Source organism: Eumetopias jubatus, unplaced genomic scaffold, assembly GCF_037043125.1.
Source record: "Eumetopias jubatus isolate StellerSeaLion01/CBP00866 unplaced genomic scaffold, mEumJub1_p1.0 scaffold_6, whole genome shotgun sequence".
In the NCBI taxonomy this organism is placed as follows: Eukaryota; Metazoa; Chordata; class Mammalia; order Carnivora; family Otariidae; genus Eumetopias; species Eumetopias jubatus.
Window position 1 is genome coordinate 81,367,103 of NW_028274812.1, and position 25,884 is coordinate 81,392,986.

At 33.1% G+C, this 25,884-nt stretch overlaps 1 protein-coding gene and 1 non-coding gene across 5 annotated transcripts in view; both read right to left on the reverse strand.

Annotated features, from left to right (window-relative positions):
• The window catches only part of SENP6 (SUMO specific peptidase 6), a 109,977-nt gene that overhangs the window by 62,002 nt on the left and 22,091 nt on the right, over nucleotides 1-25,884 (reverse strand). For 2 of the 4 annotated variants that reach the window (XM_028097626.2, XM_028097629.2), the window contains exons 4-6: nucleotides 15,212-15,354; nucleotides 14,021-14,125; nucleotides 9,542-9,562 (exon numbers count right to left, since the gene is read on the reverse strand). In XM_028097626.2, the coding sequence (XP_027953427.1) occupies nucleotides 9,542-9,562; nucleotides 14,021-14,125; nucleotides 15,212-15,354 (269 nt within the window). The remainder of the gene's footprint in view (nucleotides 1-9,541; nucleotides 9,563-14,020; nucleotides 14,126-15,211; nucleotides 15,355-25,884) is intronic. The other 2 variants (XM_028097627.2, XM_028097628.2) reach the window with 2 other exon arrangements.
• On the reverse strand, nucleotides 3,049-3,150 carry LOC114204694 (U6 spliceosomal RNA). Its single transcript, XR_003608222.1, has one exon. It is a non-coding gene; the product is annotated as a U6 spliceosomal RNA (small nuclear RNA).

Here is a 25,884-nt window from a genome sequence, read left to right on the forward strand (position 1 = left end):
AAAGTCAAAGCATCTAAATTAAAAACAAAACAGAATGACAGAAGAAGAAAATAGCAAGAGTAGTGATAGTAGTGTATTTGTAATAGCAGTTAGCAGATAGTGAACATCATGTGCCAGGTACTGTTCTAAGGACTTTATATCTTTAAGTACTTTAACTCTCAAAATTACCTTATAAAGTATATATTATTATTAGCACTTTATAGATGAGACCGAGGTACAATATGGTTGACTTGCCTATACTCATGTAACTATTAAATAGCAATGCCAGAATCTGAAATCTGGCAAATTGCATCAATACTGATGAGTAATAGAATTTTCATGATTATTGAGCAGCATTATTTGTACAACTGGGCAATTTCCACCCTGACAGAATTTTGAAGATTCATGAGGATATGAGTTGTAAAGATGAGAATTTGCCTAAGAGATAGTAGTAGTACTAGCACTTATAAAGGAGGTAGGTTTTCAGCTAATTATACTAAACTTAAAACTGTTTTTATATTCCATACATTTTTACACTGAAAGGGATATAATGGAGTCTTACCTTTAAACCAAATAATTGGTTTTTTAATCTCTAATTTTTATAAGTCTTCATTTTGGAAAAATAAAGATATCAACTTTAAAATGCAACAGAGGCAATGAATCTGAAGCAAAATGATACTAGTACGGTAAACTCCAAAAACTATTCTTAAAACACTGGCTAATGCAAATAGTATATATTCCTCAATACTAATGATTATCAATACAGAAAATAATTATTTGACAGAGAACGGGCACAAAATCTGAAAATACAGATAATTTGGATTTTGTCAGTTTGAACCTGCTTGATTACCTATTCTGGGGTATGCTACAAATACAGATTTATTCAGTAATAACTGACATAAATCATCTGAGACAACCAATCATACATGTGCATGGATTGGTGAAAGTGCTGCATTAAATGCACTGTATTCTTTGCTATCTGACACAGTGCACTAAACTATGCCTTGCTAATGAGGAACAAACACCTCATGGAATATATAATATCCATGACTATCATGTATTATAATGCAAGGTTAATAAACTATTCTGTATATTGGCCAACATTTCCAGACCTTATGGCCATAACATATTGAATGTGCTACATGTTTCCCTATATAAACAGGGAAAACTAATTTTTCTTTTAAAATATGTATGAATAGGGACGCCTGGGTGGCTCAGTTGTTGAGCGTCTCCTTTCGGCTCAGGTCATGACCCCAGGGTCCTGGGATCGAGGCCCACATCGGGCTCTCTGCTCAGCCTGCATCTCCCTCTCCCACTCCCCGTGCCTGTGTTCCCTCTCTGTGTCTCTCTCTGTCAAATATATAAATAAAATCTTTAAAATAAATAAATAAAATATGTATGAACTACAGAAATAAAAGCATATCTTAAAATTTAATACAAGAATACAAGAATTTCAGGATGAAAGTAGTATTACTTTGATAAAATTTCTGAAAACTTTCCAGCCATAAACTATGCTGTATTCTTTAAAATTTAGTTTTTTAAAAAAATTGGTAGGTGATCAAAAATCAAATTTTATGTTGATTTCTTGGTTTGAGGGTTCCATCACTCTACAGATACAAAAATTTCATACTCCAAACAGCTCAAGCCTAGGTTTTCTCAGTGGATATTTCTTTCTCACTTCAAACCAAGCAGAAGCACAGAAACTTCCCTGTCATCTCTTATCTACAAGGTGGGGATTTTTTTTCCTTGTAAGGGTTTTTGTTTTGTGTAAAGTTAAAAAAAAAAAACCACCACCACAAAAAAACAAAAAACCCCTCACCTCATGGACCCAACTCTCTATTAGCTGCATAAAACAACTGGAAAGTTTTTTTTCCTTTTGTGAAGAATTATTTAAATAACCTCAAAATGCTCTGCTTATTAAGGGTTAGGTAAGACTCAGCCCTGAAGTTTTTTAAAAATAAGCGTAATTTTGTAATAATTTTAGATTTGCAGAAGAGTTGAAAAGACAATTCAGAATAATATCCCTCACCTAGTTTCTCCTTATGTTAGCACCTTCATCAGTATCATATATTGTCAAAAAAGAAACAAACACGGTACACTACTATCAAGTAAATGCCAAACTTTATTTGAATTTCACCAGCTATTCCACTAATACCCTTTTTTTGTTCCAGAATCCAATCCAGGATCCACTGCATTTAGTTGTATTGTCTCTTTAGCCTCCTCCGTCTCTCAGTCTTACATGATCTTTCATGACCTTGGCATCTTGGAAGAGAATCGGCAGTTATTCTGTAGAATGTCCCTAAACCTGGGTCACTCTGATGTTTTTCTCATGATTAGACCAAGGTTATAAATGTGGGGAAAGGGGGGCGCATGGGTGGCTCAGTCAGTTAAGCTTCTGCCTTCGGCTTGGGGTAATGATCTCAGGGTCCTGGGATCAAGCCCTGCAAAGGGCTCCCTGCTCAGCAGGGAGTCTGCTTCTTCCTCTCCCCTCTGCTTATGGGCACTCACACACTCTCTCTCTCAAATAAATAAAATCTTAAAAAAAAATTGAGGGTTAGGATATCACAGAGTTGAAGTGCCCTTGTCATCACATCATATCAGGAGGTACACAGTATCATTATGATTTCACTGGTGATGTTAACCTTGATCATTTGGCTAACTAAGGTAGTGTTTACCAGGTTTCTCTACTCTGGAGTTAATATTTTTCTCTTCCTACACTCTATTTGTAAACAAACAAGTCAGTCCAGCCCACAAACAGGGTGGAGTAGTTAAACTCCAATTCCTTCTTAAGTGTAAATTATCTATACAAATTATTTACAATTCTATAATAAACAGCTGTCCATTTCCTTCAATTCATTTTATGCAGCTTGTAGAACCCTAGGATAGCTGAGTAAATAAATGATTTATTCAGTCATTTTTATTAGTATGACACATAGATAGTCGTACTTTAGGTTATAATCTCAACTGTTTTAGTTTTGGTCTTTGGGAATGCTTTCAGTTGGTTCCTGTGTCCCCTTGATGTGACATCATTTTTTTCTTCTGGTAAAAAATATATAATGCAGAATTTATAGAAATATAGAATGTTTCATAATCTACCTGTAATCCTGACACAAGGACCATGAAAATCTTCTCTGTAATGTTACAATTTTAGTGTATCTGCTTTTGAAGTACTCTTTTAGTTTTTTGAGTACTTGGTTTCTAACACTAAGACACTTCACATTCATTTTGTGTTTTCCCTAACCCAAACCCAGAATCAGTCATTTCTCCATGTTGCTTTTCTTAGAGTAGTATTAGAAACCAGGATCTGGGTGCTGGGTTTTTGTTGTCTTGGTTTCTGCTGGATTTTAATGATAGATCATTTTATTAATTTTTCCATTGCTCTGATCTAAAAAATGTGTTATTTCTATAAAATAAATGTATTCATATTCAAATGTTAAAATTCATCATTCCAAACTCATGTTAAACTCCTAAATCAGTCTAATTTTCCAAGAGAGATATTTAAAATCTTCCACAGCTGTACTCTAACCAAGAACTTCTTGCATTTTAAATATTTTAAGGAAATTTTATGTATTTAGTTGTTATACTTTTTTAGACTATGCCCATTACAAAACATGCTTTTTCCTATTTAGTACTAATCCATAATTCCATCTTTTTATTAGAATTATACTCATGCTTTCTGTTTACATCTTTTGTGATTCTAAACAACTTTACCTTACAGAATGTTACTTTATGTCTGATTCTTGTAAACAACATAGTATAACTGGGTTTAATCCAACCAATTTGTCTTTTATTAAATATATTCAACCTCATTACAATTACTGTAACAGCTGACAGACTTCATGTTTTCCTTTCATCTTACTTTACTGTCTGTTGTGTATATTGCTATTATTTCAGTTTCCTCTTTTCCCCTATTTTTACTGGTTTGCACAATTATTATTCTTTTTCCTTCCCTAATTTAACAAATAATTACCTTTCCTCTCTCAATCTTTATTCCAATTACATATTTCTGTTAACACACTATCAAGATTCCACCATTTCTTCAAGATGTTCTATTGCATCCCCAATGAGATGAGGTCTTTAAAATTCTATTACTTCTTGCCTTTCCAATTCTCCTCCCAGAAAAAGGCCTTAAGATTCCTTTTATTTCTGTCTTTCTACCTCCCCAACTCCTAGATTTTGCTGAGATAGTTTTGAATATTTAGTCACGGACTATTATTGATTTACCTTTGCAGCACATCGATATTTGGAAAGTGGAACATGCTTAGTCTTAACTGAATGCCACGGACTTAAGGTTTTATTGCACCAAATTATAAATCATATACAAAACATTATTTTTTTTAAAAAACTCTCAAAGATTTATTAGGTATTAACACTTCCCTATCTTAAAATGCCCTGAAAGCTTCTAGTGAGTGTACTGATATAAAATGAAGCTCTTCAGGTCATCTTACAAAGCCTTTAAGATCTAGGTCCTAGCTGACCTTGCCAAATCCACCTTGTAACCTTTTCTCCTTTGCTCCCCAAACTCCAGCCACTGTGGTCCTTCTTTCTATTCCTTGATCATGATAAACTCATTCTTGCATTAGTATCTTAGTACCATCTCTTTCCTATCTGGAAAAGCCATCTATGTGATGATGGCATGGCTGACTGTTCATTTAGTCCTTGTTTAAATGTTAGCTTTGTGGTAAAAAGTTTGTCTGAGGGCCTGGGTGGCTCAGTCGGTTAGGCCTCTGCCTTCGGCTCAGGTCATGATCCGAGGTCCTGGGATCGATCCCCGCGTCAGACTCCCTGCTCAGCGTGGGGGCCTGCTTCTCCCTCTGCATGCACTCTCTCTCAATCAAACAGATATATAAAATCTTTTTTCCTATTTGTCAGAGAGAGAGAGAGAGCACGCACAAGCAGGGGGAGAGGCAGGCAGAAGGAGAGGGAGGAGAAGCCAACTCCCCCCGCCACCTCAAGCAGTGATCCCAATGTGGGGATTGATCCCAGGACCCTGAGATCATGACCTGAGCTGAAGGCAGATGCTTAACTGACTGAGCCACCCAGGCGCCCCAATAAATAAAATCTTAAAAAAAAAAAAAATTAAAAAAAGTTTCTCTGAAAATGCAATCTAAAGTGTGACAGACCATACTGTCACTCTTTAACATCACCCAATTATGCTTCTTTACATAGATATTATTTCGGGGTGCCTGGGTGGCTCAGACAGTTAAGCATCTGTCTTTGGCTCAGGTCATGATCCCAGGGTCCTGGGATCGAGTCCCTTATCAGGCTCCCTGCTCAGTGGGGAGTCTGCTTCTCCCTCTCTCTCTGCCTCTCCCCCATGCTCATGCTTGCTAACTCACTCTCTCTCTCAAATAAATAAAATCTTTTTTTAAAAAAAAGAACTTATTATTCCACGTTTTACTTGCATTATCAGTCTTTGCCCATACAAAATGTAAACCACAGGAGTGCAGGGATCTTGTCTGTTGTGTTAATCACTGTATCCTTATGCCTAGAACAGAGCAAGCACTTGAAAAACACTCAGAATGAATAAACGTGTATATCTAAAAGGCAGTATGCAATCATAAGTGCATTTATCAGGTCAAATAATTGTACAAACATTGCTGTACAAGGACGGTATTGTTGGCAAAAACTGAATCACTACTGGCTACCATGCAGAAACTTAAAATACTAATTTTTCAGTCATGCTACAAATATCATAATTCAGTGATTTAAAGACACTGCAAACTTGTTTATATTTATTGACTGGACATCTTGGTTGGAAATGGGATATACTGGGACTCTCTAGTCTGTTCACTCTTTCTTCCTAGTCTTTTTCTAGGGTTTCCATATTAAATGACTGTTTTCTTCACACTATGTTTTATGTGGCAAGACAAGTCATTCTTCTCTTCCTCTATTCTTCTTTAAAAAAAAAAGTCTATTGCTGTTCTCAAGTATGGCTGTACTCTGCTAAATAAACTAGCAAAGGTCAAATTTCTTAAAATAACAACAAAGTCACCGAGATTTTGACTAAAATTCCATTAAATTTACTTTAAGGAGCAATGGTAACAACCAACCAGAAATATAATATAGGCCTCAGAGTAATAAGTCTTAGATACATTTATAAAGGATTTATAAATTATTAACTTTATTGCTGGATATTTAAGTTGCAGCTTTGAATAAAATTTTGGTCTCTCATTATACACTCCAAATGATCAGAGGTGAATGAAGGAAACAATTATTAATACTATTTGTCTTGTAGCCTATCATCCTGCTGCTCAACTTTATTATTTCTAAGGTTTTAGAGGACTCATAATTCCAAAAAAGACAGTATCACCTGAATATAATTTTATTTTGATTATCTTCAGACAGCAATTTATAATACTATTATAAACAGGTACCACCTCTCTGTAAAACAATTTAGCAGTACTTATGAAGAGCATTAAAAACATTTGTGACCTAGTCCAAACAATCCTTTCCCAGACTTATTTTAAGAGATTCATTTAGAAATTTATGCACAAAGTTGTTCATGAATGTATCACATATAACAATAATGAGCTAATGGGTAAATAAATTATGTACATCTGCAGGACAACCTATTATGCTTTCATTAAAAATCATTCTTAGAAGTCAACTTAATGACAGTGAAAAATGTTACAATGCAATGTTAAGTGAAAATGCAGAATCTGCAGCTGTATTTTTATGATTCCACATGTGTTGGGTATATTAAAAAGTATAGAAAAAATATTGGAAAGAAATGCACTGGGATCCTAATACTGTAATTTTCTATTTTGAGAGCTTTTAGAAAATTATAAAATCTCTATACTTGTCTTTTCAAACACACCCTTATGTAAACATTCCTAGTCTTTCATATACGTTCTTGCATTGTGTTCTATTTATCTCTGTACTCTGTTGTTTTCAAAATTCTCTACAATAGACACATACTTTTTTAAATTTTTAAAAAAATTTAAATTTGAAAATCACTGTGTGCTTCAGTTTCATAATGGGTCAATGGATTCTTTATCTATGGAGGAAAAAAAGAACAGTTTTAATACCAGGTTAAATATTCTAGGTTGCTGACACTACCAGATACACTGTATTTCACAACCGATCTGTTCATGAGTCAGAAAAGAACTTGAGTCATTCAAATTGTCACAGTCACCTACAACAACAACAACAAAAAATGGCAGCAATTTTTTGAAGTTTGCAAGCTCTAGATCTTAATATTGCTATTTATTATTTATTCCAGTTTGGTTTTAAACTCCATTGTGCCCAGTGTACAAGGAGGAAAAAACCTGGAAAAGATTAACCTTCCACAACTACCTAGTTTTTATTAGATAAACATTCTCTTGTAAATAATTCATTTAGTTCAGAAATGTATAGTCTCTCATGTGTTGAGGGATAAAGATAAAGGATCTTTTACTTCTCCATTAAGATGAGAAAAAAGATGTAACTTATGTTCACAAGAAGGGGACACAAAGGCTCATGTGAAAAGAATTCACAAGTAAAATGTACTGATGCAAAAGTTCTCACCTTATCCATCTCCAACAAAGATAAACACAAAATAATTTTATATAAGGATCCAAAGGATTAATGGGCTAAATTCAACCTAAAGATAACTATACTGCTGAATAAAGCACTCAGGTATATTCATTATAAGGTATTTTATAAACAGTTGCTGCTTCAGTACAGTAATCTTAGTACAAAAGGCTGAAAGAATTTCAAGATCTATTACTATTACAGAAATTTCAAATTTTACAGTATATAAGTTCAGTTTTAAATAATTATCTCACTTGTTCCTCACAAATCTCCTTTACAATTGGGAAAGTATTATCATTCCCATTTACAGTAAGTTATGTGCCTACTGGTATTGCCGGTTACTCAATTCCACATCTTCTGACTCCTATTCCAGTATTATTCCAACAAGAATGTAAGCTCCAAGAGGGTAGGGATTTCTGTCTGCTCCTAGAATAGTGCCTGGCACATAAAGTCATGAAATTTTGCTGAATTTATCAACGAACAAATTTCCACTAGAGAAATATGCATAAGCCAAAACAGTGCAGAAAGTCAGTATAAACCCTCCAAGGCTATTGTGAAAAACTGAATAATCTAAGACCTTTACATTAATCTGAGAATATTAAAAGTACTTACATTTTATCTCGTATAATATACAGCGAAAGTATTTATATAAAACAAGAGGCTGTTTTGTGTATGACTGCATGAAGAGTTATTTAATGTACATTCTTCAGCAGTTTTATTTTATTTTTTAAAGATTTTATTTATTTATTTGACAGAGAGAGACAGCGAGAGAGGGAGCACAAGGAGAGGGAGAAGCAGGCTCCCCGCTAAGCAGGGAGCCCCATGTGGGACTCGATCCCAGGACCCTGGGATCATGACCTGAGCCGAAGGCAGACACTTAACGCCCGAGCCACCCAGGTGCCCCACAATTTTATTTTAAAAATCTTATTAATGGCTTTCAAAAAAATGTAATCACTTATGAGTTAAAAATTTTAAAAGATAAAATGACTCATCTATTGACAGAAAATAATGATTTACTCAAAGAGAAAAACAGACACAATGGGAAAATACTTTTTCTTTCCCAGGAGATAGTAAAAATATCTGCACAACCCATTTTCAGAATTTTAAAATATGCTTAAAAAATTGGCTGACAGGATCATCTTTGTATTTCCAAACCTTAAGGAACCTTAAGGAAGATGGAATATACAGCATTTTATAAAATATTACAAGTTGTCCTCTTTGATTTTTCTGCACTTTTAAAAAAATTATAGAGTTAAAATTATATAATTAAACAAAATGATAGAATAGGATGTCCCTTCTTTTGACCTTCACCAATTACATGTAAGTATTGGTTTAATACAAGGGCTGTTAACCTGTTTTTTGTGGGGAGGTTCATAAAAGGTTTTTGAGATTCTCATAAAAGAAAAAAGATGTACATGTACAAAAAATTCTATATAATACACTGAGAAGTTATTCTTACAAACATTTGCTTTAAAACAATTACAATCATTTCACTACTCAAAGAAATGTGCATTCTTAAAATTTTTTTTTCCATGTTATTTACATCATTCAACACTTCTGCTAAAGGGCATGTGTCTACCAATGTTATTACAAAGGGAACACAGTGATCATAAATTCCCTGCTTTGGGTCAGAATAGGAATACATTGATTTTTAGAATTTTAACTCCAAGCTTAAGGTATTCTAATTCCATTTTCCCCCTCAACTCTACCTACTAAAATATAAAAACAAAAGTATTATCAGTAAAATATAACAAGAAAGAATTTAATGCTATTAGCTGAAAACAACTTTACTACTAAGGCATTAAAATATTCTACTTTTAAAAGGAAAGCAGTCATGTCAGCATAAATATATAACCACATTGAGAATTATGGTAAAACAGTCCCCATAAGTCAAATATTATGTTCTGCCATTAATGTTTCCTTTCATTAAAATAATTAATAAGCTTTACGATGAACTCTAATTCAATGGATATTTTTCAAAGCATAAAAATAATCTTGATATCTTACTGTTATATCCATGCTCTAATTTCATCAATATTAAGCTTACCTTTCCTTTTGGTCCAGACTGCTTAAAACATGAAAAAGAAAAAAAATGTAAGAGGCAAGACCTCATTTTTGATATATCATTGTAGTTTTAGTAACTGTGGTCAATAAGGCAAAACTCTAAGGTGATTAATTCGTTTTAAACACAATATATATATTATATACTAAGTTTTGAACCTTGTCTGTAAACTGTTTTTCAATTTTTGTTAATACAGAAAATAATTTATATCTAAACATATTTAAGAAAAAAGGATGTACAAAGAGATGAAAGATTCTTGAAAGAGTTTTATTTAATCATCAACCATTTGAGGATATGTTATTTTAGAGTAGTTATGTAAATAGTCTTCAAAGAACAATTTCCTGAAAGTCATAAAATTTTTAGTGGTTCCAATTCTGTTACCAGGTGCGATAATTAGCTTCTGAGTAAGAAAAAAAGAATTTTTTTAAGGTTGAAACTTTTGCATTTACGCCATAGATTAAATACAGCAGCATATGGTTTGGGACACAAGGAAAGGCCTGGGATTTAAAATCATGGCCTCCAATAAGAAATCCAATGTATAACAGGTCCATCCTTCTCCACAGTACATCGAAAATCTAAAAAGTTATCAGTATCAATTACTCAAGAGTAAAATTACAAAAATCTTCAATTTAGAATAAGATTCATATCCAAGAATTCTTATTATAAAATGAACAAAATATTCGGAACTAATTGTAAAAAAAAAAACATAGTGTACAAATTCCGAGTCCCCATATTAACTCTAATATTCCTATAGCGTGGAACAAACAAGTAAAATATCAATCCTAGCAAATTAAAAAAAAAGAGGTAATGTGGTTTTATATAAGCAACATTGAAAAGAAACTCTTATTTTAAAATTTTTCCAATAGTAAAGAATTATAAGCTAACGTGAATAACATATTTGAAATTTTACCTTTACTATTAAAAAAAACAGGATAATCTGTATAAAATAAATTTATGTTGGATAAATGACAAAAAAGTGAGGGAATATTACCACCCCTATTAAAGTAAATAAAACAAAGTATCAAAATGAAAGTTTAAATACAGTCCAACTTATTTTATATATTTATTTCTACTGGAGCTCTATATCCAGGAAAAGATGAAAACCGAAAGTTAGGCATTAATACCTAATACAGCCATTTCTAGCTCTACACTGTTATCCCCAAGAAGTGAGAAGAGTTTAGTAGTCTCTTGTTTTTGTGTTTTTAAACTCACCTGTATAGAGTAAAGGAAAGAGGTAGAAGACAGAGTAGCGGTAGAAGAAACAGGTTTGGTTCTTTCCAATAAACCAAGGGTGTTAGGAAGAAAACAAAAAACACAAAACAAAAAAATATATATATGCCCATGCTCGTTTCTCTTATCCTTTTAGAAATTGCATTTATTATGATATGATATCTAATTTTTAAGTCACTGTGCTTCTATAAGATTCTTCAATGTGTTTATTATCAAGCCCTGACCTAGAGGAGCATACATATTAAAAAAAAAAAAAAAAAAAGCTTTTAAAAAAATGGGGAGGGAAGCCATTATTAGTAATTAGGACTTTGTAAAAATGTCAACTTACATTCTTGTTGGACTATTTCATTCTTGTACTAGTGCTGTACTAGTGTTCTTAAAATTTTTTTAAAAAGGAAGGAAAAAAGAGAGATTGATTGATTCTGGTATCCATGACCTGATTTAAGACTTCAAAAATTCTTTCAAAGTGGTGATTTTCATTAATAATTAAATCTTGCTTATTCCAGGAGCCCATTTTCCCATTTATGGATTATATATGCTTTTGTAGACATTCATTTTCCCCTACGGTCCTTACAAGTCTTTTCACCTATCCTTAATAAAAAACAAAAACAAAAAAAGGTGAAAATGTAAATAAAACATAAACCAGTAAATGTGCTCTTTTAGCAAGTCTCATTGAAGTTAGGGGTGGAGATGGTATAGAGTTATATAGATTTTTTAATTTCTACATTTCATTTTTCCATACTAAGACTATCCTCCTCCATCACTATTAGTATGTAAACAACATTTAAATATGATTTATATTAACATTTGTAGTAGCAGTAAGAAAATAGATTGAAATCGTAATGTTCTCCCAAATCGTAGCTAATCTAATCAGATATTTTAATAATCTTCACTTATTCCCTTCAGATTAAAAAAGTGTGATGTACTTGTTCCCGTATCTTAACAAAGAACTACAAGTTATTCAAAATGCAGGTGTGATTTATTTTTAAAAGAAAAATTATACCACTCTCTCCAAGAGCAGTGTGTGAATTACCAACTTGTGGCATTTCCTTTAATTTCAAATTAAGAGTTGAGCTGTAGAAGCCAGTAAAAACGAGTGCTCACCTCATCTGAACCCTGGCAACTGTGCCAAAACGACACTAATTAAAACCAAAGGCTTAAAAAAAAAAGAAAAAATAAAATAAAACCAAAGGTTTGGTAGTAACCATCTTAGGTGAAGGCTTTCTTCATGCCTTTGAAGATGTGATTCCTATTGCATGGAGTACACACAAAAGCTTCTTTAATACTTCCTTTATGAATTCTTCACAGCTCCCTTCTCTGTAAATAGCACTATGCAAACTGTGTCTACTACACTGTGCTTACCATGTAATTATTTGTTTACTTATCTTTCTGTCCTCTACCCTAATCAAACCTGAGCTCGAAAGCAGGGACTTTGTCATATTCACCTTTGACTATTCTGTACCTCATCTATGCCTGGCATGTAGCATAAAATCACTCAATGATTTTTAAGGAAGAAAATTAGAAAAACTCTCAATGAATTGTTTTTGAATGTCAAAATCTTTTTAATGACACACTGTAGCAAGAATAAGACATGTTTATTCCATAAATTTAAGAGACAAACATAAACAGAATCTGCTAACATGACTTTTCAGTTTTCCTTACTGCCCCTAGCTGTTCTTGTCAGGTATTTTCACTCAGGATTGTTTCTCTAAATATAAACTAATTCAGGGTTTTGTTTGGAGAAATATTTTACTAGTAAATGCCATTTCCTCTTAACAGAATCTAATCTTTTATGCAGATAGCAATAATACATATGCAAGGTATAATAAGTGCAAAGACAGAGAATAAAACAAAACACAAACCAATTTCCAGACTGAAATCAGTGTTTTTAACATTACCAATGAAGAAAGGAGGGATAGAGAGACTAGCACACACTGCAAATAATTCCAAACTAATAAATAAGTTCAACAGCAATAATAATTTTGGTTGTAGAATATATCACTTGATCATAAACCATAAATGAGTATTTCAACATGGACTGCATTTTCAGAATATCAGAAAGACAAATCTTTGTCAGCAATGGATTCTATCAATGTGATCAGTGTGTGAAAAACACTGTGTCTCTTCTTTTTGCCTCCCCACTAATTATTCTCCTTTTATTATTCTCATGTTTGTGCCATATGTTGGCTAGACTTGATTTGTGTACTTTACAGTAAAAGAAGCCAATTTTTTGGTATGTGCAATAAGTTCCCTTTCTGTCTTTTTAGTTGTATTTCTCAAATATCTAATTCTACAATCATTTATCTATGATAATATATTTAAGCAAAAGAAAGATCTTCTTATCCTAAAGTATGAGAAAGATTTAAGGTTTTTAAGTTAAAAATCTATGCTATAGCAAATCTACATACACAGCAAATATAGCAAGGGTTTCTAAGAGTCAGGCCATTTTCTGAATGAGCAACAATCTAGATTGACATTTAAAAAAAATGAAGAGCAGCATTTAGCATATATACTAAATCTTTAAATTTTACTATTTATAAAAACATTTTACACAACTATTCATAATATTTATTTTATTGTTGGATCCTAAGAATTTCTTAGTCAATTAAAATTGACTCAGAACTGAAATTCAACTGAAATTTCATAACCATTCAAAAATGGTCATGAAAAACACACACTTAAAACACTAAGCTTTCCCCACTATTACTTTCATTATTTCAAGGTTCAAGTATTACTTTGATGATCAATGAGAACATCCAAATCTACTAGAACACAAAATTTTCTCAGCTAAAACTAATGTGATTTATTTTGGTACTCTGAAATCCAATAAATCTTAAAAAGCAAGTAAGCTAATAACTGTAGTTTTACTCATCAGAGCTAAACTACCAGCTGAAGGTTTCTTGTCAAATGTTTTAGGTCAATATTGTAAAATCAGATTAATTTAACCGGAATATAATGCAATAAAAGTCTTTTATTTAAGTCTCTACTTATAGAATGTGATTTATTCAAAAGCAGATATAAAAATAATAAAATTCTAAGACATGAATTATTTCAGAGACAGGAATATCTCCTTACAAACAAGAGAAACACAGTAAAGTTCCACAAAGTAAAAAAAATTGTTTAAAGAAAAAAAAAAGGTGCAAAACAATTAAAAAGGATGATATACATACACACACACACACACACACACACACACACACACACACACACAACAAAGGCAATTCAAATCCTTACCTTTGGGCTGCTGTTTTTACTAGTGATATCTGTGCATTAGCATGTTGAAAACGTCTACCATGAACTACAGTTCCAGAACATATTGATGCATTTTGTGCATTTTCACTGCAGATACAAGAGACAAAGAATAATTTGAACAGAGGAAAATTACATACACATATGCAAAATATATCCTTTCAAATCTGAACATACACACACACACACACACACACACACACAAAAACCTTCACACTAAAAAAATATATATTTATATATATTTATACATCAACCCAACCCAATTGACCACATTAAATTGTCCACTAGGAGTTTTCTACTTTCTGAATTTGTCTCTGAAATGTTTCCAATACAATTCATGAAATATACAGAGTAGAACAACACTGGAATAGAAAGCAGGAATCCTAAATGTATGTTTTGCACTATAAGATATCTTATAAATTAGTTCAGATATATTTTCTTTTCTTCTTCTCTATTAGGGACTATCCATATAAAAAGCTTTTAAACCATGAGTATTACAAAGTTTTCTTATATGCCAAAATCAAAATCAAAATCAAATATACTATTGTAAAAAAAAAAAAAAAAAGGTCAGGAGTCCCAAATTCTACTTGAGTCTGCCACTGACTTCAAAGTAACTTAGCCTTTATGTACCTCAGTTTTCTATCTATAAATTGACAAAATTGATATGAAACAGTGATTTTCAACCCTATTTCTGAGAAGTGTAAGAGCCCAATATATCAGTAACAGTGGTTCCCTATGAGTTCCACAAAGGAAAGGCGGGTTGTATCTAGGAGAGGAATAAGATATCTTTTAAAAAAAAAAAGTCCCTTATTGAGACAATCCTGAATAAGTATCCCCTAAAGGAGACAGAAGCACTCTAGCCTCCAGTACCTTCTACTTCTAATATTATGACCAAGATTTTACTATCTATATGAGAGCAAGTTCATCTTATGAAATCCTGTTCTACTGAAACTTTTCTTGTAATATTTTTATTCAGAACAAGAAACCATTGCATTCAAGCCTAATCCCAAGATTCAAAGCAAAGAATCCACACACTGGAACAACTCTACCTCTTGGCACTGCTAATAAAGTGAAAAGAAAAGGTATAGGTTGGGTCAACTGGCTACAAAGGTAGTTAATTTTTGGTGTTAAACCCTTTTATCTTTTCTGTAGGAATGTGTAGTGAAGTGCCTATACCTCAATTTCTTATTGTTGCTTAACATGTTAAGTCCAATTGGGTTGCCTTTTAAAGGTTTTAAACTTTCAGCCTTGCTTCGTCTTGTACATGTCTTCCAGGGATCACCAGAACTGGTAGAAACAATTCCAGATTGACGATTTAACTGTAAAAAGATCCATAAACATTGAAGAGTCAATAAACACTTGATTGTTTGAAAACCCACTTATTAAAAAAGCTATAAAAATTGTATCAGCTATTGAAGATGGGAGAAAGGGATGACAGTGGCATGAATTTAAGAATAATTCAACCATAATACTTTTTTCCTAAGGATAACACAAATATGTAGGAACACGGATGTTTACGGTATTATTTCCTTTTCATTTAAAAGTCTCCAAAGGTACTTGAGATAATTAAAAGAGAAAACAGAAGACATGAGGGTAGAGTATCTTAGAATAGCTCTTTCTTGAGAGTAAAAAAAAAGTATTTCCCACTACCGCTATCTGTAGGCCAAGCACAGTCAAATATGGCGTTGAGTTACCACTTCAACTTGTACAAGTAGTTTGGCCTTAACATCAAGGTTTCTATACAAACACAGAAACTGAAATGTCTAAAACCTTTCATTGTTGCAAATGATCATATAAAGACATCAATAACAATCACTTTGGGATGATCACAGTATGACAATAGGATGGGCATTTCTCAGGAAGCTCTTTCCAACAAAGAAACCAACTTTTATTACATTCATTTCACCAGACATTTAAAAGCTGCTTTCAGATTCATGGAGGAAAAAAATCTTCAGTTCTTAGTGATAATTTACCCAAAACAACACTTTAAAAATCATTCTTATCTACTTTATTTTGAAACAATAATTAAATATTTTCTCACTCACTTATAAAATATAGTAAGAAGATAGGAACATGGCTTTTCCCCTCCAACTGATCTCTATAGAAACCTAACAGTTCCCTAAAAAAAAATACCTCCCACAAAAAAAGTTCTCCTGAGTACAGAGTTCATTGTGCCAACACCATTCTTATTTTTAGGCATAACTACATTACAAAATTCCAAAAAAGACCTATTTTTGACACACTGCTTATCATTTCTCCACCTTGAGACATTTCTTAACTTCCTTATCTTTTTACAGCCATGGGCTTCAAACTCCTCCACTTCTGGTAATGGCAGATTAAGTAATGCAGATCAATTTCCTTCTACTCTCTGAAAACTAGAAAAAAGCTGGACAAAATACAAATTAAAAAAATACATGAGGGCTCCAAAGGCAGTGAATAATTAAGAATTAAGATAGGAACAAGAAACTCAGAGATCTAAGCCCAGATTTGTATTTTCTCCTGAGGTATCTATTAATTCCAGAAGATGTACCTGAGAAGCTAAGCTGGAACTTCCAACAGAGAACTAGAGACAGAAAGTACAGATGAAGATCCACCATATACGAAGGGCCTCATAAACCCCTCAAAATTTGGATCAGAATTACAGCCTATGAATAACAGCCTTCGTATAGATTGAAATCTAGCTTCTAATCATCTCAACCTTCAGTTCAATTAAGGCAGTTCTCAAATTTTTAGTGTAAATCAGAATTACCTGAATTGTCTGTTAAATTGCTATGTCCAATCTTTTACAGTTTATTCTTATGCATTAGGTCTGGGGTGATCCTAATAATTTGCATTTCTAGCAAGTCCCCAACTGATGCTGATACTGCCAATCAGAGACCATACTTGGAGAATTATTTGATTTAAGGTGATCTGAGACTGAGATTGGTAATGCTCCTAGTTCCCTCCAGAAATAGATAATTTTCTAGGCCTCAAATTATCTCTCTGACTTTTCATATGCAATATTTACCATTCATAGCAGGCTCAAAGAAATTAGACAATGTGATCAAAACCAAGAGAAGCAACAGAAAAAAAAAACCACAGGGGATAAAGATACTGGAATTATTACACTCTTTCATTTCTGTTAGTAGGAGAATACAATCAATTTTGCATTTGGGGACCCTTTTCCACAGGAAATAAAGCATTATTGTGGAAAGATAACAATTTAGGAATCAAACAGACTTGTCTTTCTAGCCAAGTAACTTTCCTTGTAATCATGGGGTTATTTCATGCATTAACAAAAATATACACAAATTGCCGAGCCCTGGAATGGGCAGATAGGTAGGAATTCAGTAAGCAATAGTTCCCACTCAATTAGAAATACAAATATCTTCTCTTAGAAAGCTCATAAATTGGGGCACCGGGATTGGCTCAGTTGGTTAAGCGTCCGACTTGTGATTTTGGCTCTGGTCATCATCTCGTGGGTGGTGAGATCGAGCCCCATGTCAGGCTCCACGCTCAGCAGGGAGTCTGCTTGAGATTCTCTCCCTCTGATGCCCCGCTCAATTAAATTAAATTAAAAAAAAAAGAAAGCCCTTAAATTATTTTATCATAAACAACTGGTCATTAAGATGCATTCAGCTGATAAAAATTAGGCCTATTCAGTCATTGTGACCTAGATCTACTTCCATGTTATTATTTTTTAAAAAATGCCCTAATGATCCTTGAGTCCCGGGATCGAGTCCTGCATCGGGCTCCCTGCTGTCAGCGGGGAATCTGCTTCTCCCTCTGACCGCCCCCCTCATGCTCTCTCTCTCCATCTCATTCTCTCTCTCAAATAAATTAAATAAAATCTTTAAAAAAAAAAATGCCCTAATCAATGAATGGTTGTCAAAGTGTGGTTTGCTGGACCAGTGTTTAAAGAACACTTTAAAATGCAAATTAGCTGGCCCCACTCCAGATCTCCTAAATCAGAAACTCTGAAAGTGGGGTCCAGCAATCTTGTTATCAAACCTTCCAGGTGATTCTGATGTACACTAACATGGGAGAGCCACTGCTCTGGGTGATTTTGATACATATCCTGTTAAGAATCTCAGAAGCATGAAAAAATGGTCAGTTATCACTCATCATCAGGGAAGTAAAAATCAAAACCACAATGAGATGCCACCTCGCACCTGTCAGAATAGCTAAAATTAACAACTCAGGAAACAACAGATGTTGGCAAGGATGCAGAGAAAGGGGCACCCTCTTGCACTATTGGTAGGAATGCAAACTGGTACAACACTCTGGAGAACAGTTTGAAGGTTACTCAAAAAGTTAAAAATACAACTACCCTATTATCCAGCAATTGCACTCCTAGGTATTTATCCAAAGGATACAAAAATACTGATTTGAAGGGGCACATGCGCCCCAATGTTTATAGCAGCACTATCAACAATAGTTATGGAAAGAGCCCAAATGTCCATTGACTGATGAATGGATAAAGAAGATGTGGTGTATATATATATATATATATACACACACATACATACATACATACACACACACAATGTAATATTCCTCAGCCATAAAAAAGGAATGAAATCTTGCCATTTGCAAGGATGTGGATGGAGCTAGAGAGCATAATGCTAAGCAAAATTAGTCAGAGAAAGACAAATACCTTATGATTTCACTCATATGTGGGATTTAAGAAACAAAACAGACGAACATAGGAGAAGGGAAGGAAAAATAAAATAAGATTAAAAACAGAGAGGGAGGCAAACCATAAGAGACTCTTAGCTACAGAGAACAAACTGAAAGTGTGAGTTCCACATGACAAAATGAGATCATAAATTGATCTCAGATGACATAGGCTAGATGACAGAGAGAACTTGGCACAAGTTTGGGAGAACAGCATTACATGAACTAGTTTAGATGGTTGTAGCTTTAAACTTGTGTGTGAGAGGATGAACTTAGGGATATACTTTATGGAAGTATGTATGAGCTACATGGTGTAGAGGACTTGACTGGGCCAGAAAATTCCAACTAGCCTCTCAAATATAGTATTTATATTTCAATATAAACCCTCAATCTTTGCACATGCTGTAATAAAGTATTTAACATTAAAATAAAAAAAGAATCTCAGAAGAAAAGTTTCCATTAAAGACTGATCATATAATTTCATTCCTATCTAGGCAATTACAAAAACTAATATTTAGTGAATACTTATCGTGAATAGGCATTATGTTAGTTACTTTATATTCAATCTCTATATTTTAGACATTTCAGTAGTTCTTTAGATTGGGATTCAGCAACCACACCTAAAACATCAGGCCAATTACTTGCTGCTACTGAGTGAAAGGATTAATACATTCAAATTTCCCACTTCAGTTCTCTTTTTTCAACAAAATATCTCCACTGTACGTCATTGAAACTTTATTGAAATTCTATCCCTCTGTTACAAAGTTTATTGAACTTAAAAAGCCAAGTAACTTGTCCAAACTAGCTAAATGGATTTAAACACTTAAAGACTGGTTTGATTCCAAAGTCTATGCTTTCCCATACTATACTGCACAAGGAATTTTTATAGTGTTGTTTAGAGAAATATAAATACAGATGCTTAACAAAAAAAAAACAAAAACAGTGTTATCCAAAAAGAATTCATTAGGATACAAAATATCTCAAAATCAAAGGAACTGTGCTAAATATTCCTTTATATAAATATAGAGTTAAGCTTTCCTTTTAAGAATTGTTTAAGCCAAAATTATCACACCTACTAATATGCAGGCACATAACTCAGCTAATTCAACCATATTTCTGATTAAATGCTCATATATTTTCAAAACTTTGAGAAAGCATTAGGGCACAGCAACAGACACCCCAAAGCCCACCATTAAAGCAAGAGGATCTATATAACTAAATTCTTAAATTCCTCAATTCTGTTGCCTATAGGTTACTATTAAAAACTACATACACTTCAGTTGGAAACAGAAAACCAGTACTTCCAGCTTTGTCAAAGATGACTGTATCTCATGAAAACCTTCTACTGTACCATCAAATTACCTTAGAAAAAGTTCCCTACCATCTGTTACACTTAGAAGGTAGTTCCGGAGGGAGGAGGTAGGAAAGAGTTTATTCCACAGGAGAATCATAGGATATAAAGTTGTAAAGATTCTCTTCACACAAGTGTAAACCTATAGGACATAATTCTACCTTCCAGAAAACTTAAAAATAACTGCTGAATTAAAATATAACATATAAATTATTTTAAATCTCTAGTACATCTACTTCTCTCTGCCTAATAATTTTTATTTTCTCTCATTTTATTTGTACTCTTAACTTGCTAATCTACATCAAATTACTGGGGGAAATAAGATAAATAAAATTAAAAAATCAAGCCATTCATTTATGGATGACTTTCTCACAGATTAGAGAACTACTACTACTAAAGTTCAAGATGATATATTCAGTCTGGAGGTTCCTGAAAAACTTTAATTATCCTTCCTGTTTGCTCCCCTCTTTAGTAGCTTAAGACTGTTCTCTAGCTAATGCAAGCATAAGATCAGGAGAACTACTGTGGACAGATGGATTAGCACAAAACAATCAGGATTACAAAACCAACTATAAACATAGGCCTTAGCTATTTATGGAAAATTTACTAGTGTCATGCACTATATAAGTTACATTGTCTCAAAATTCTTACAACCATCCTATAAAGTGAACTTTAGCAGGCCTAGAATGGGATACTCTCTAACTACTCTAATATTATCACCCATCCAAAAAAGCTGTTTCTCTTAACTGGGTATCAATCGACATAGAATACCTTTACACGATAAAGGTAAAAACAATGGGATAGGGATCAGCAAAACTTTATAAAGGGCCACATAATAAGTACTTTATGGATCATACAATCTCTATTGAAACTACTCAACTCTGTCCAAATAATTCAAATCTGTGTTGTGGCATGAAAGCAGTAATAGACAATACATAAACAAATGAACACAGCTCTTTTCCAATAAAATTTTTATTTATGAACATAAATTCGAATTTCATGTAATATTCACATATAATAAAATGGCATTCTTTTGACTTTGGGGGAAATCATTCAAAAATCGTTCTTAGGCCATAGGTTGTAGGCCAGATTTGGCCTATGAGTCTTAGTTTGCCAACTTTGTATTGTAACATTACTCATTAAGTAACAAGTAAGTATAGTCAGTTACTAGAATTTTAGCTCCAAAGGAAAAAGAAACTTGTCTATTTTGCTCACTAGCATGTGGAACACTGTGATGGATACATATTTGCTACATGAATAAATATTTCACAGGGACTGTGAATGTGTAAAAATTATCAATATGTGGTTATCATCCATCCAAACTTATCACACATCAAATAAGTCAATTTAACTAAAGAACAAGTATTCAGGAAATTAGCACCTAAGAACTTCAGATAATAAGATAACCTAAAAGAATCTATTAAAAAAAGAATCTATTAAATAATTAGACGTGTATGTTAAGTGTCTGCCTTTAGCTCAGGTCATGATCCCAGGGTCCTGGGTTTGAGCCCCCTATCGGGCTCCCTGCTCAGCAGCAGGCCTGCTTCTCCCTCTCCCACTCCCCCTGCTTGTGTTCCCTCTCTCACTGTCTCTGTCAAATAAATAAATAAAATCCTTAAAAAAAATAGACATGTAAAATGTACATTAAAGACATTTAAATTCTTAAAAATAAAATGGATATTGAAACAATAAGAACTAGACGCTAGGGAAAAAACAAAAGTTTGAAAGAGAACCAATAGAAGTTCTACAAATGATAAATGCTTTTTTTTTTTTTTTTAAAGGGCACCTGGGTGGCTCAGTCAGTTAAGTGTCTGACTCTTCATCTCCGCTCAGGTCTTAATCTCAGAGTCATGAGTTTAAGCCCCATGTTGGACTCCAGGCTGGGTGTGGAGCCTATTTAAAAAAATAATTAAAATTTTTTTAAAAAGAAAAAAGATGAATGCAACAGAAATATTAAATAGCAGATTAGACAAAGATAAAGATAAAACTTAGTGAATTAGAAGACAGAGCTGAGGAATTACCTAGAATATGGTATAGGGATGATTTTGTTCTTTGCCCTTTATCCTTTTTTTTTTTTTTTAAGATTTTTTATTTATTTAAGAGAGAGAGAGCACAAGTGGGGTGAGGGTCAGAGGGAGAAGCAGACTCCCCACAGAGCAGGGAGCCCGATGAGGGACTCGACCCCAGGACTCCAGGATCACGACCTGAACTGAAGGCAAACACTCAACAACTGAGCCACCTAGGCACCCCCCTTTTTCCTTTTGTATATAAAGACAGGTTAAAGGACATGAAAAAAATGATGATATTAATTCTAATAAAAATTCCAGAAGGAATAATGTGGAAAGGTAATATCCACAGATAAAATGATTAAAATTTTCCTAGAACTAATGAAAGACATGTATCCTTTATCTAAAGAGGCACAATGAAATGCAGAAGCAAAAGTTTTTTTTTTTAAGATTTTATTTATTTAACACACACACACACACACACACAGAGAGAGAGAGAGAGAGCTCACAAGCAGGGGGAGTGGCAGGCAGAGGGAGAGGGAGAAGCGGTCTCCCCCGCTGAGCAGGGAGCCCCTTGTGGGGCTTGGTCCCGGGACCCTGGGATCATGACCTGAGCCAAAGGCAGTCGCTTAACCAACTGAGCCACCCAGACGCCCCTAGGCATTGACAGTTTTAAGCAAATCAATTCCTAAATCCTCAATCTCCATTTTTACACTTTCTTAAAATTCATTTACTTTAAAACCCATCTGTAGAAAAGGCATCATACAGTATCTCCTTTCCCAATAGACCTTTACCTGTTTTACAAAAGAAAGACATAATTCTCACCTATTGCATTAGAATCTAAAAACCTCCTAAAAGGAACAATTGGAAATACTGGAATCTATTCTGACACAAAAAATAGTAGTAGTCTTCACATCTTTTCCTGTTTTAGAAATATTTGTTAGAATATACATATTTCTAACTATGGGTTAGAAACTGGATATTCTGAATAGACCAAGGTTATTAGATTTCCTTAATTTAAATTACTGCAAAGTCGAAAGCAAAAGTGATAAAAATTTGCACTTACTGGCTTTGTATATTCTATTCCAATTATAATCCAGAAAAGCACTGCCCCAAAGAGAAAATCAAGTGAGAAGAACTCAAAGAAAGCCTAAGTTTTTAAAACAAGACTGAAATCTGCTGTGCCTTATTACAACCAAGTAACAAACTCAGGTCAAAACCAAGGCTGTCTTTTTCTACCTTAGAATTCTGAAGTGAAATGAAATGGTTGTCATGAAGATACAAATTCACATGTTTACTTGAAGTGAAAAATGAAAACAGACATGTACAGATAATTAGTATCTCTAATTTAATTGACTGGCAGGACTATATGGACTGGCCTTGTCAAATAAATTATATATAGATATTTTCCATAGAACAAATGAATATGCAGTTCCAACATTTAAAAAAAATACACAAAATTTATAAAATATTTCACAAAAAAATATCGTATTATCAAAGGCATCCTGCAGTTAACAAGATTTCAATTTTTTAAATTATTTCTCAAAGTAGCAAATATAATTATTAAGTCTGACAAAGCCTTTTTAAGATACTTTCCCCAAATTCAGAAGGGCAATGACTCTAATGACTGGATCACAAATTATTTTTAACTTTTAAATATTGTATTGCTATGTGATTTTTGGCATTTAATTCAAAAGGAAAGAATTGAAGGATAATGCTATAGCAAAACTCTATCCTTATCTATTTATTATATGACCAAGATTTCTCAGCATTTATAAAAAAAAAGTTTAAAAAGAATACTGCCAGGTGCCTGAGTGGTACAGCTGGTCAAGCGTCCAACTCTTGGTTTTGGCTTAGGTCATGATCTCAAGCTTGTGAGATCAAGCCCTGGGCTCTGTGAGGAGTCTGCATGAGACTCTCCCTTTGCCAGCCCCCCATGCTTGCTTGCACACGCACACTCTAAAATAAATAAATCTTAAAAAAAAATTGCTACCGAAAGTTTTATTCTAGCCTTAAATAATATTTGTTCATGGATATGTGAACCAAATGAATAAAGGAAAACATCAGCACCACCCATTTTAAGAAATACATTTCCAATACAATTTTACATAATAAGTTTAATAATTACAAATATCTATAACATATTTTTGGATTAAATGTTTAATTATAAGAATAACTCAATCCAGTAAAAGAAATACTTAGAACCTTGTAGTGACAGTTATTTAATGTTAAATTTCAATAAATGTGTATATAGTAGTGTGATAGAGTAATTAAAACTTTCAACTGCATAAAAAGACATCATATGAACTTAAAATACATATGCAAAAAATACATATATGAAATTAAAATTCTATGGGAAAATTGAACAGAAATATGAATTTAAGGAGAAACAGGCACAATATAAAATTTCCAACTGTCAGAGAAGAGATGGTACATGTATTTTTAAAATAGATGATGCTGAGTATCAAATCGAATTATCTTTAGAGATCACTAGATAAACATAAATATCATTTAAATTTTATTTTAAAATATCAACACTTACATCCTTAGAAATGTACACGGTATATATATTTTTTTAATTTAAGGGCATCTTCAAGAAAAAAAACCACATAAATTGACAACCAATGTCACAGAAGTTAGTAGTTAAAAATGCCTTTTGCAAAGTACACTATATTTCTGTCCGCTTGAAGAACACCTAAACAGCACTCTAAGCAATCAAGATGTTAAAATAAAAGCTAAAGAAAACTGCAATATGAAAAACTGTATAGTTTTTCAATGTAACTTTATAAACGAGAACTTTAAAGTACTAAGAGAAATACTTCAAATTCTACAAATTCCCTTAGTTACAACAAAATAGAGATGTTGTGGGAGAAACCCCCCCCCACAAAGATGGGGGAGAAGAAATTAGAAGACCCTTAAGTATTATTCCACTGTAAGTATAGGAAATATGTGAAGAGGGTGCTATGTCAGATAGGTAAAAATTCAAGTCTGACCATATACTTCCCAAGATTACAAAGAAACAGGAACTCTCATATACTATTAATGGGAATGGCAAATGCTAATTCCTATGAATAAGGCATTCAGCAATAACTAGCAAAATTACATGTAAATTTACTCTCTGAAATGGCAACTGCAATTCTAGGAATCTATTCCACAAATATACTGTAAAGGTATGAAAAAACATAAGCATGAGGCTTTATTAAAGCACTGCTTACAACAACAAAAGACTGGGAAAGACCTCTGCTCATCACTAGGGAACCAACTAAATATTCACTGTTCATCCAGTCACTGGAGTACTATGTAACAATAAAAGAGATAATAAAGATTTCTAAGTACTTTGCTTAGTGGAGTGATCCACAGACCATACTGTTAAGCAAAACAATCAAGGTACCAAACAGTGTGGATAATTTCTCTGAGAAGGGTTGTATATTCTATTAAAAATGAAAGAAAAGAACAATGAAAGGCTAAACCATGTAATTTTTTTAAAAACGGTAGTTTATTAGTAGTGAAAGAGAACAAGGTAAAAGAACAAGGGTGCTTTTAATGGACTCTTATGGATGGTCTCTAAGATACATTAATTTTAAAAAGATTAAAAATTGTGTACAGTACGCTATTAATTTTGTTAATATAAGAGGCTAGGGCAAGAATATATATACTTTCTTTGTAATGCATAAAATCTCTGATGGAATAAACAAGACACTGGGAACACCACTAGCCTCCGGTGTGGAAGTGGGTGGTTAGGAATTTCAATTAAAAAATATAAAAATCCTCTTGAAGTATTAGTTTGTAGTATATAACCTAAAAAATTTACCCAAAAAAGTTAGAAAAGCAACACT